A 13,263-nucleotide genomic window follows, 5' to 3' on the forward strand; every position below is an offset into this window, starting at 1 on the left:
ATGTTGCTGTCTCTATTTCCAACCATTTCAGACTAGTGGTATTTGTGCTGCCAAAATCATAAGGTTCGTTGTCTAATGGAGTGACATTTTCATAACAGTTCAGCAAAGTTTCAAAGTGCCTTTGGAACTCCTGTAATATTTTGGTCTTATCTCTAGTCACCTCACCATTAGAAGTTCTACAGATTCATTTTGAATTCTTCTATTCTTAACAATACTGCAAAACAGTTTTTCATTTCCATCCTGCGTTATTTTTGGTAGCCAGATCTTCCTTGCATTTCTGCCTTTCAGCTACAACCAACTGCTTGACCTGTAATTTTTTCTTTCTGAAAAGTGACAGCTTCTCCTCTATTTCATGATGATCTCCCCATGTTCTTGCATGATATAAGGATCTTCTTGCATGATTTCTGGCATTGATAGCCTTTTTAATATCATCATTCCACCAGGCAGTTTCTTTAGGTTTTCTCATTTTACTCTGTCGTCCACATACTTTTTGTGGTGTAGCAACCACAACCTTCTTTAGAGTATCCCATTCTTCATCTACCAATTTCAGTTCTTCTCTCAGCAACAACCTGCAGGTAGCAGGTAGGGACCCTTTTCGGAGGCAGACCTACCCAGGGAGTGGCACCCCTGCCTATGTGAGTCCCAGAGCACACTGACCCAGTGTGTAACATCTGGTAAGGGTCCCAGCTCAGGTTTACGAGTGAAGACCTCAATGACTTCTACAGCGGAGAAAGTGGACTTCGGTACGGTGTATTCAGGGATAAGTACGAGTACAACCTGCTGCCTTGTAGGTTGAGGTGACTGGACACCAAAGGCTAAGGGAGAAAACCCTGAAAGAAAATCTCCGTCTGTGTTAGGCTCAGCAGGTCAAGAGAGTGATTACTGAAGAAGTTGCTTTCAAGAATAATACAGCTGAACAATGCAGTTTTAATATCATTTCAAAATCATCTAAATTGAGGATGTTTTAAGCTTGTCACTGCTAGTTATGAAACCTCCATTACTTTTTCAGCCTTTAAAATAATAATAATAATATTTGTTTTATGTCCCACTAACTACTGTCATGTTTTTTGGAGATGTTGAGGTGCCAGAATTTGGTCCCATAGGAGTTCTTTTACCTTCTGGTAAATTTACTGACAAGGCTGGTGTATTTGAGTACCATCTGAGCTACTCAGCCCAGCTTTAAAATTATAATTTCATAACTTAATCTCTTTGTAAGCTTTAGCAGTCTAGGCATCCTCCAAATATCGAGAAAGCAAAATGAAGTTTATTCAAAATTGAACACAGGGTGATGCACGGAGGGAAACTTGAGGATACGGCCAGTGCGCATTCAGTCGCCTGTGTGAGGTGATTTCATTGACTACATTAGGAACGAGACTATAAGGCAGCATACTGCATTGCATCGACTGCTGAGAAGGTCTTCGCTCTATGGGCATGTCTAGAGAGTTGCACCTTCCACCATTATAAAGACAGCTTACCATCTCTGTAAGTCGAGGGAACATCATGCGGATAAGATGGTAGGGTACTACAGTTTTCACTTTACAAAGGTAAAATGAAGTGTATCCTCCTCATTTAATACATCATATAATTCCATCATTAGATGGAGTAATCAAATTGAAACATGTTTAGACTTGATTGAACCATCTTCAGTGAAAAAAGGAGGGGGGGGGGGGGTTTGAAGTAATTTACATAATACAAGCTAAAAATATGCCAAAAAACATAATGAAAGAACAAATTAAAAAACAAAAGAGAGACATGACTGAAATAACAGCACAATATACAATATTTACACCATCATATGGAGCAATAAACAACTCACTGCGATAAAATTCAGTAAAAACAGGGGTTAATACAAAACATAATTGAATCTAAAAACTGTGTTAACCTAAGAAGAAAAGAAATGAAAACAAATGATACAGATAGAAATGAACAATAAGTGCACATAGCGAGGTTGCGAACCTCTTAGTCTACAACATTTTGGTTTCATAACAATTCAAAACAGGATGAAATCACTGTGACAAAAATTCAGGCCGAAAGTCTTCCCTTGTAGAAACACTATCACACTGAATGGCTAGAAGGGGAGCGGGAGCGTAAAAGTTTGAGAAACAAAGCCTGAGATCTCAGATCCTGTTTTTATTATTATTATTTAGCGTATGACATTAAAAATAAAAAACACACAATCACAAATTAAATATACAGTACACTATGTTGGTTACAATTTCACCATCAAGCTCTGCAAATAGTCTATACACCAAAATTTTGTAGACTATGAGGTCTGCAACCTTGCTATGTGCACTTATGGTTCGTTTCCATCTGTATCATTTGTTTTCATTTCTTTTCTTCTTAGGTTAACACAGTTTTTAGATTCAATTATGTTTTGTATTAACCCCTGTTATCACTGAATTTTATCGCAGTGAGTAAATACTGTATATTGTCCTGTTTTTATTTCTGTCATGTCTCTCTGTTGTTTTTCATTTGCTCCTTCATTATGTTTTTTGGCATATTTTTAGCTTGTATTATGTAAATTACTTCACCCCACCCCCCCACCCCCTTCACTGAAAATGGAATTATATGATGTATTGAATTAGGAGGATGCAATTTTACCTTTGTAAAGTGAAAAACGTCAATACGGAATGATTCTAATATCTTGAAAAGGGTACTATAGATCAACATCTGAAAATCAATCTGCAATCAGATAATGCAGTTGACTGCTAAGAAGCATAAAAAGATCCTCAAAGCAGACACTGATCCAATGGGAATATGCTCAGCATAAGAAGATAATAGAGAATGAAGCTAAAGTATCCACTAAGAATTTGACCTGCAGCAAATTTGGTTACCACTAACGATATGCTTGTGTCATACATAAAATGGAGATAACATCTTGATTTTAGATACTGATTTTAAGACATTTGGAATGTATTAAAATTGCACAATCAATCAATCAATCAATCAATCAATCAATCAATCAATCAATCAATCAATCAATCAATCAATCGGAAAAGAATAGTATTCCTATTTGTAAAATAATAATTCAGTGAACTAACATATTATATGAGGGTTGGGGCATAAGTCATGGCAACTATATGTTTTTTGCACAGGTGCTGTGGAATGTATGAATAATCCTGAGTAGGTTCACCATTAAACGTAAGGAACTTCATCTTATTTGTCCGTATTGAACTGAGATCACAATTAATTAAAGTCTATATGTTCCACCCTTTCAATACTAATACAATGTTGTTGGATGATATTTACAACATTATTTATTACAGTACATGTTTCGGTGCTCTATTATGTCACCATCATCAGCGGATTTAGAAAATGTGAAAAAAACTTGGCGATCTAAATATTAAACAAAATATTGTCATACTTAACTCATACATATACATATTTACATACAACAGAATATTTATTGGTTAAATCCTAAACATCTATTATGCTATATTAAATATCCCTAATATGTAACAAGAGAATTCTTGTAAGTCATGAATATAAATTTTTTTTTTTTCTCATCTGGTTGATGAGTTGTCTTCACATTCCTTAATGTCTGTAATTCTATGCTCTCGTACTGTCTAATTAGAATGCGCACTTAAAATTGCATGCAGTCTATTTGATGTTAAAATGTTCATTTCATTTGTATATTAGCTGCTTTTGTTGGATAAAATTTCATTATATATAATATAAGTGTTGAAAATTGAGCCGTCTTCTTATATTTATTAAGTACTAAAACTTCGTATTTTTATAGCTTTATGCGTGGTTGGAACTGTAATTCTCAGAGAGCAGTCCCCTAGATTGTCCACAACACAGTTACCAATAATGAGGGAGACTTGGACACTAGTTGCCTCATCATGAGTGAAATTTGCAATCCATGTTTCATAGCATTGGCAATGTCCTTTTTTTTGTCCCAAACAGTCTCCTACACATTGGTGCTTTCACTTTGGAGGTGAGGTCAAAATCATACAGACAGAACCGGTGAGTATAACAGATGTTCCAGTACTTCCTACCTCCAACGCTGAAGTTACCTGCGTACAGCCTCTCCAGCATACGGTCTGGTGTTGTCAAAGAGGAGGATGACATTGTTTTGGCTTGTAAATCGAGTAGTGTACATCTTCTGTCAATGTCCATGCATTGGGTAATTACTGCATATGACACAACAGTCCAGACACTAACAGGTCTGTGTTGCATGTCGCTGCTTGTTCCACACCCGTGCTGAAATGCAACTGCCCATCTTGCAACGGCTCAGTATGGAAGACAATTACTCCACATGGCTTCCACAAGCTCTCTACAACATTCTTTGTCACTGTGATCCCAGTGAATGGCAAGTTCGATGTATGCATGGTGCTTTTGCCTCATCACATCTGTTCTGGACGGAGCCTGATTCACTACTGGAGTCCCATCGCCCTTTGCGGTGGTACCTGTCCAACGCACTGCCATCTCGTACTGTGTCCATGTACTATGAGTGCCATACTTTCCAGGACATGACCACTGCATGGAAGCACTGTGCAAATGTGAGGAAAAAATAGTTACCATGACATGCCCTCTATCCTCGTATAATGCAACAATGAATGCAGGTACTGAAATTAATTGCCAATCTACCATACTACTCCGAATCCAAGAAGACTGATTTTTCTCAGAATTTCACGTGAAAAATCAAGGGTCATCTTGCATTTGCGACCTAACAGTAATGAACACCACTGGCAGCTACCACAGTAACCACCCTCCTTCCCTTCACCCCACGCGTGCACAAAACTTGTTGACCATCAATGTCTGCGACTTTATTGTACATCGCTAGCCATGGTATCAGCAGTCAGTTGTACAGTGTCTCTGTGTAATGTCACTGGTTCTATCGAAATACTGAAGAATGAATGACATTATACTAACCTCCATAATACGTTTCTCAAATCCGCAAAATGGCATAAAAACATTACTCTCTTGAGCTGATTGCAAGGTCGATCATTATGCACTTCCGAGCCCCAGCTGCGCAGCAAAAGTAATTTGAATTGGAATAGCAAGGATGTGACCCTTTGAATTCTTAGAAAGGCCACGGTTACTCAGTGGCAGTTGTAACGCATCTACTGTGCCTGACGCTTAATAGAAGTAACAGTTCTATAGACAGCAGGAATATTTTCGTGATGGATCGTCATATTGTAGAGGCACGTGGACCAGGCATTGCCAGCAGATTTTCAACGGGTTCTCGTTTATATTTTGATGCCAATTTTTAGTTCATTATCATCATCAGTGTCTAAAGGCAATGCCTTGTCTATGCAACAATTCTTTCCTGTCCTCAGCTCCTTGTTTCATTTCATAATATGAACCATAATGGAGCTTCTGTTCCTAGTATTGAAGGAATTTTTTCCTCAGTCGTCCTCGGCCTTTCTTCCCCGTGATTTTTCCTTCCAGCAGAATGGTAAGAAAGGTATTGCAGGATGTGGCCAGTGATTTTAGCTCTTCTTCTTTGTGTCGTTAACATCAATTCTCTCTGCCCTTGAATTTCTTCTAGAACGCTTTTGTTTCTTCTATTTTTAATCCACTTAATCCTGAGCATTCATCTCCAGACCCACATCTCAAACGCTTCCAGTCATTTCCAATCCTGATCTCTGTCTGTCCAAGATTCACAGCCATACAATAGCATGCTCCATACAAAGGAAATCACAAATTTCTTCCTAATTCCGAAATCTAAATTTGCACTGATTAAAGATTTCTCTTATTACTAAGCCTGTTTGGCAAGTCCTTCTTGCCTTTTGATTTCTTTGCTGCACCTGTTGTCACTGGTGATCAGACTTCCTAGATAAGGGAAACTGGTGACTTGTTCCACTATCTCAACAGTAAACTTGATGTTGGTGTGAATTCATTCAGGATGTTTACTCACAACTAATATACTGGTCTTCTTGACATTAATGTTTAAGTGTGAATCTGACAATGCTGATGACAAAACATTCAGCATCTTAGACAACTCTTCCCCGAAGTCTGCTACAATCGCCATGTCATCTGCAAATTGAATGCATTGGATAGGGTGCCTGTTTACTTTTACTCCTTCGGAATTTACCTTTAACTTATTTATGGCTTCTTCAATGAATACATTAAAAAGGTATGGTGAGAGTGAGCAGCCCTGCCTTACACCTTTCCTGATTTTTGATGTCTCTATATTTCCTCTGATATCTACCATCGTGGTCTGTCCATCGGGTCGCAATATCAGCCTCCAATCTTTTCAGCCAAAACCTGTGGCTTTAAGAATCTGAAACAGTTTGTCCCTACTCATCTTATCGAAAGCCTTTTCAATATCTACAAATGCTAGATAGGTGTTCCTATCCATCTCCAACTTCCTTTCTAATAATGTTCGGAGAGTTAAGATGGCTTTTCTTGTTCCCATCCCTGTCCAAAGCCGAACTGGTCCTGATCAATTTGTAAATTTAATTTGTTATTTATTGTATTTTATTATTGATAGTAGTAATTTGGATGTATGTGAGAGCAGAGTTATGGTTCTGTGATTATCGGAACATTCTACACTACTTTCCTTCATTGGTATCATGACTGTTTTGCTTTTGATGAAGTTTTCTGGAATTTCACCTCCATCATAGCATCTGAATATCTTGGCGAATTGAAGTTCTTTCAATTTCTCTCCCATATTCTTAAAGCAGTTCTCCAGGTATGTTATCTGGACCGGTAGCTTTATTCTCCTGTTATCGTTGAAGTGCTGTTGCAAACTCCCTCCTTGTTATTGTAGGACCTTTATCATCTTCCTCTACTTCATGTTCTGGTTCAATATACCTTAGATCAATCAGAATATTTCCTCCTTGATATAGCTGTTCAAGGCATTCCTTTCACCGTGCATCAATGTCATTATTAATATTTTCTCATTTTTATCTCTTACTACGTAGCTTTTTGCTTTATGTTTCTGGTGTAAGTAATATATTAATGACCGGGCGAGTTGGCCGTGTGGTTAGGAGCGCGCAGCTGTGAGCTCGCATCCGGGAGATAGTGGGTTTGAACCCCACTGTCGGCAGACCTGAAGATGATTTTCCGTGGTTTCCCATTTTCACACCAGGCAAATGCTGGGGCTGTACCTTAATTAAGGCCATGGCTGTTTCCTTCCTATTCCTAGGCCTTTCCTGTTCCTTCATCGCCATAAGACCTGTCTGTGTCGGTGCGACGTACAGCAACTAGCATATATATATAATATATTAATGCTCCCATACACTCTGTCTGTCCTTCCTTCCTTCAACTCCGTATTTTCTGATATTCTCAATTATTTTGATCATCCGCGCTTCTTTCGCTTTTCTACACAGAGTTGTAATTTGATTTCTGTGTTGTTCTTGGCTTTCTGTCGTGTCCCCTCTCCTGTACTGATTTTGCTTCACTATTAGATCCAATATTTCTCTGGTAATCCACGGTTTTCTTGGTTCCAATCTTCTTGTTCCAAGTGTTTCATGAGCTACACCTAGCAAACCTTCTTTTATAGTATCCCATTCCAATTTTTCATTTCCTTTTGTTACTTAGTTTGTTTTTTGTACATAAACATCCATAGTATGATGGTCTTTTAACTTGGATAAATCTAAAGGTTTCATTTTTCGGTGATCAATTCTCTTCAGTTGGATACTGCATTTGGCCATCACTAGGCAATGATCATTGTCAATCTCTGCCCCAGGATAGCTGTGAATAGTTTTGACATGACTGCGATATCTTCTCTTAACAAGGATATAGCCATTTTGATAACGGGCACTCTCACCTGGGGCTTTCCAAGTTTATCTCCTGCGTAATGGAACATCAAATAACATGTTTGTCACAATCATATTGTATTGATTGCAGAAGTCTAGTAACCTCTCCCCTCATTTGTTCCTGACACCTAGAACAAACTTCCCAACTCCTTCTCGGTCTGGTTGCATTCGAACAATAGCAATGAAATCTCCCATGATTACAACATTATCTGATTCCTTTGTCAGATTCCATATTTCATCAATGTTCTCATATATATCTTCTATTTCTTCACCCAGGTTGTTCGATGTTGGAAAGTACACTTGAACAATAACCAGACTCCTGGAAATTGTTTTGATTGTTGTAACTAGAATCCTCTCAATGTGACAGGTGTTCATCACATTTCTTGCCCAGTTACATAGCAGTCCTACTCCATTACTGCCTCCACTTGTACAACCACTATAGATCAGTCTAAAGTCCTCGTTGTAGAAATCACTATTTCCTGGCCACTTTATTTCACACAGACCCAGAATATCTAGTTCTCTTTCATTCATGACAATTTAAGCTTTTTCAACTTTTCCCGCTTCCAGCAGCATTTTCACATTCTACGTTCCAATTTTCATTGACTCGGTATTGCGAGGATTACGCTTAATGATGACCTGGGAAAAAAAAAAAAAAAAGCACAACTGAAGCCAATGTTTGACATTGGCGTGAAGACAAAACAGCTTAAAAAATGCAGACTGAAGAAGAAATACATTTAGTGGCCTGCAAAAAGGACGCTTTAGAGAAGTCAAAGGTGAAATTGTGAAGTATGTACGTGACAAGCACAAGGTTGGAAGGTCATAATACGAGATGAGATACGAATGTGGGCTCGCAAATAGGAATTCCCTGAACTTTTAAGGGCAGTATCAGATACCTCTAATGAAAATGATTAAGGAAGTAAGTACGAACTTGCATAATACTTTTGTTTGTTTATTTTTTCTTAAATCAAATATGAAATTTCTTATAAATAAAATTATTTCACAAAGATTTTAAACCTGATTTAACTTTGTGAAGGCAAAAGTGGGGTGGGGGGTCACCTTGCATTCAGGGTCGTCTTTGTTTTAGGAAAAATGAGGTACATGAAATTCAAGTTCTTGTAAGAAAGACAAAAATATTTTCAATCAAATTACCCTGTCAAGAAATTTGCTGGTAATAGTTCCAGGGTGCTGATTTTCATTAGGAATTGAAGATATCAGTCGCTTAAGAACTTCAGCATCGTGGCGATCATGACAACAGAATGAAAACAGCAAGGGTCGTGAGATGAACGATTCCACGGTGGCGCTCCATTTGCTGTCCCTCACTTTGAGATGTGCACCTACAATACATACACGGCACAAAGTTAAGTCAAAAACATTATGTGTGCAGTTTCTTACAATTTACGGAGGAGAAAGTTTTTACATGTAGTAAATTTCATCTTGATCCATGGTGGAGTTATTATATATAACAAGTTCCAACTTGTGCGTTTGGGAAGTTCCACCTATCCACCACTTTAAAATCTTACAATTTTCTTAATTATAATAACATTAATTTTTTTTGTTTTTTTTGTTTTCTGTTGGTACATGTTCTGTTTTCCATGGAAAACATCTTCAGCTGTGATCTTGAATGATTGTTAAAATATACACAACAACACAAGTAACATGGGTAAAACACAATAATAAAAACAACTTGTTCTTGACTAAATACAAAGTTTAAATGTCTAAAGGGTCAATGTTTTTCTCTTTGTTGTCACTGTTTGGCACCTCTTGATATAAAAGATACGTTTCCCTATGTTACTTGTGTTTTTGTGTATATTTTAACTATCATTCAAGATCACGGCTGAAGATGTTTTCCATGGAAAACAAAATATGTATAAAAAAAAAAAAATCATTCTATTGTAATCTAAGAAAATTGTAAGATTTTAAACTGTTGGAAAGATGGAACTTCCCAAACGTACAAGTTGGAATTTGTTACAGGAGAAAGTATTTTCGGATGACTGAACAGATACGTATCACCTCTAATTCCAGCTCCTGAAAACTATGTTTAGGAAAAAATCACCTTCTTTGATCTAGAGGCATGTACTTTTGATCATATTAACTTATACAAACTTCTACTGACTATTTCTTGCAGGCTTTTGAAGTCTGAATAGCCGTGGGGAGGCAAATAGGCCAACTGCACAAGAATCCATAAAAACTATCCCCATCATTATTTTGTAAATGTTATAATGGATTTTAACACACTGAACACTGCCATATTTGTAATGTGTTAACCGTTTTCTACTGAGCACTTCAGCCATATTTTGAGGCTTTATAACTTCAATACCATTCAGAGTAAATGAATGATTCTTTTTGTTTCCTAAACTATAATTATCTGTCTCAGCACTGAACTCAATTCTTTTCTATTTTCAACATTGAAATATGAAAGAGGCCAATATACTTTACACCTGTTGTGCTTTTGTACTTTCTCCCCATACATCTATTTTTCTTTCATATTCACATCTAACATAGGCTATCTAAAAAAATTTTTAAAAAATGAGACTGGTACGGTATCAATTAAGACAATTTTGACTTCGAGTGATAAAAGTTCAAAACTTTTGGGTAAACAGAGAGGTACAGTGCTATTATCATCATTATTGGGTAACCTGAATTACTGATGGAAAGTACAGATAATTCATTATCGTCATCATTGTTGGCATCCAGTTCGGATCCTGACCGACAAGTTTATTGGGATTAATATCACGCTATCACTAAGAAAATCAAGACACCCTGATGCCACAGTAGGAACGAGACGGTAAAAAGCAAAGTGCATGAATACAGCTTTGCTACTCTTCAAAACAAGTGTTCGTATTCTAATTAACTGGAGTCAGTTGTCCAATCTAGCAGCAGTATTAGGAAATGTAACGCTTTCATTCAGATTTACGACAAGACACACAGGTGTATTTCCAGACTATAATGATTTATTAGTTAAGAAACAAGCCCTGAATATATAGCAGTAAATAAGGGAGCCCGAGTAATGCTCAGGCACTGTGTTCAATGTGTTAAAAAATGTTAGTGTGTTTGAATATTGTCCACTACGAGGTACATTAAAAAAATCACCAAACACTGAAAATAAAACTCTAGGTGGCTTGCTTGCAGCCTGGTTAGCTTTATTGCATTTATCTCCCTTTCTCTATTAATACAATATTCCCAATGCCATTTCCGCCTTAGGAAGCAGTTCTGCTAGGCAATTAGGGGTTGACATGGAGTTCTGCCTGCAATTTCAGTTAGATCTTTTCAGTTGACTGTAATCGTAATCCTTTCAGGGAGAATTTCAGTTTGGGAAAAAGAAATAAGGTCTGTTAGGTCTAGGTCAGGTAAGTAGGGTAGATGGGAAAGCACAAGTGTCCATTTGTTTGTCAAAAATTTATCAATCAACAGCGATACATGACCTTGCATATCAAGTATGAATGCCGTTGCATAACACTAACGATATTTAAAAAATTTCCTTAAACAACAAATTCACATTTGACCTGACCTGCTGTCCTGTATTCAGTCTCAGCAAATTTTTTCTACACCACTAAGATGATAGCATTTTCGTCTTCTTCATTTGCTACATCTCCGTAAATGTTTTCCCCAGTGTGGAGCAGAAGTGAAGGTTGATACGCTGCTTGTAATATTCAGACATCCCTGACAATCACAACACATAGTCTACACATTCGCAAACTACCAATTGCAGAGTGATAACTACTTGTAAATGTTTCAGAAATTCACAGCAAATGGTTAGCTCCTTACAGCCTGTGTCAAATGGGAAGCTGTTTCTGTTGAAGTTATTTATATGAAGTAAAATATATTTTGACCTGTCGCAAGTGATATTTGGAGCAGTGAAATTTTCTGTGGAGCACAACAAATTGAGTGGGTGAAATAACATGACAACATAGCCACTTGAGGTCAATATGCTTTCCATCTGATAAGGACTATAGAAAAGATAAGGATACCACTGTACAGTGACACTTGCCAGAAATCGCTAAGACGTTGCATTATGTATTTTCAAAGTTCTGTTTATTTTTTGACCAGCCTTGTAGGTAATGTAAAACAAAAGTTTAAAGGTTTCCACCTATTCAATACTATTTATTACCTATGATGAGGCCTTGTAGGGGTTCAACAAACTGGGCGTGAATGACGACAGGATGATCCATGATGACTGATTTGCAGGTACAGTAGAAATCTGCTATAGCAAGTACGGCATATTATGAGAACCCCGTTATGACGATTTTTGTCTGTCCCTTCCAAATTCCCGTGTTAAACTGTGTATAATCCTTCGGTTACAGTGAGAGACCTATCACTGACACATCCGTTATTACGAGCGATTAAGTGCGCACGATTCTTTCAATGACCAATATTTATGCACCCCAGCGATTATATTGCATGCGATCGATCACCCTCGGTATCGTTTCCTCGCTATGTCCACTAGCGAGTTCTCTCGCTGACAATCGAATGCGATGTCAGAGTCAATTAGTAATACCCGTCGTCTGCTGTTCCGTAAAGAAAATTCGAAATGAAAGAGAACATCTTTCGTAATAAATGCATAATTAACGTATCTGATAACAGTTGTTAACTCGTTAAAAATAAAGGCTGAACAAAACAATCGCTTAATTTTAATGCTAAATACTGCAATTAGGTAAGAATGGGATACACCTCAAGGTATGGCAGAGTGCATCATTGATTGCACAGGTTAGTTTATACTGTCTCGCGCCTGTTAAATTATGATGATGATGGTCATGATGCTTGTTGTTTAAAGGGGCCTAGCATCTAGGTTATTGGCACCTAATGGTATGACATGAGACGAAATGTAATGACAATTTAAAAGTCCAAAATCATCCACTGAACAGAATTCAAAACGTGATGATGAAGAATGAATGGACGGATATGAAATTAAAACAATCAGTGGATCCGACCCGCAATTCCACATTCCCAGAAACTAGCATTAAACAATAATATTACTGACCAAGCGACTGCTTCTGAAGTACAATCCTGAATCGCTGATGCTTGTAGTATAAATGGGTCCAAAATCCAGCACATCGGCCCCTCATAAGGGTACTTATCACTAGGAAAGTAGAACCATGGTATTTGTCATGCTGCGGTACTAATCAAAAGTAGTGTAGAATTGCGGTATTCCACACATTATGGTACTACTCACAGGTAATGTAATATGCACATGTAACGAACACCTACGGAGTTTCTCACATTGCGGCGCCATTTACAGGCAACACAAAGCTATGGTGTTCCTCACATAGGTCTACTAATCACAGGGACTCGTACTATCCCGTGGTTTTCCCCACATAGTGGGTACTAATCATAGGCAAGGCGGACTCATAGTGTCGCTCATATAATGGTACTAATTACAGGTACTGTAAAACCAACACTGATTCACACACTGTCATGCCTAATTATAAACCTATTTTGTACCTAAAATAGTGGTACTACGCGCAAGTAAAGCGATCTATGATATTCCCCGCGTGGTGGTATAATTACAAGTAGACTCAGGGTTCTAATTCAATCATCCCTTGGTCGCCCCTTTCAG

General features: G+C 37.6%; 1 protein-coding gene across 1 annotated transcript in view; it reads right to left on the reverse strand.

Annotated features, from left to right (window-relative positions):
- The window catches only part of LOC136876493 (structural maintenance of chromosomes protein 6), a 271,830-nt gene that overhangs the window by 130,709 nt on the left and 127,858 nt on the right, over window positions 1–13,263 (reverse strand). Inside the window, exon 11 of the mRNA XM_067150494.2 lies at window positions 8,859–9,043. Within this exon, the coding sequence (XP_067006595.2) occupies window positions 8,859–9,043 (185 nt within the window). The remainder of the gene's footprint in view (window positions 1–8,858; window positions 9,044–13,263) is intronic.

This window comes from Anabrus simplex, chromosome 6 (assembly GCF_040414725.1).
Source record: "Anabrus simplex isolate iqAnaSimp1 chromosome 6, ASM4041472v1, whole genome shotgun sequence".
Lineage (NCBI taxonomy): Eukaryota > Metazoa > Arthropoda > Insecta > Orthoptera > Tettigoniidae > Anabrus > Anabrus simplex.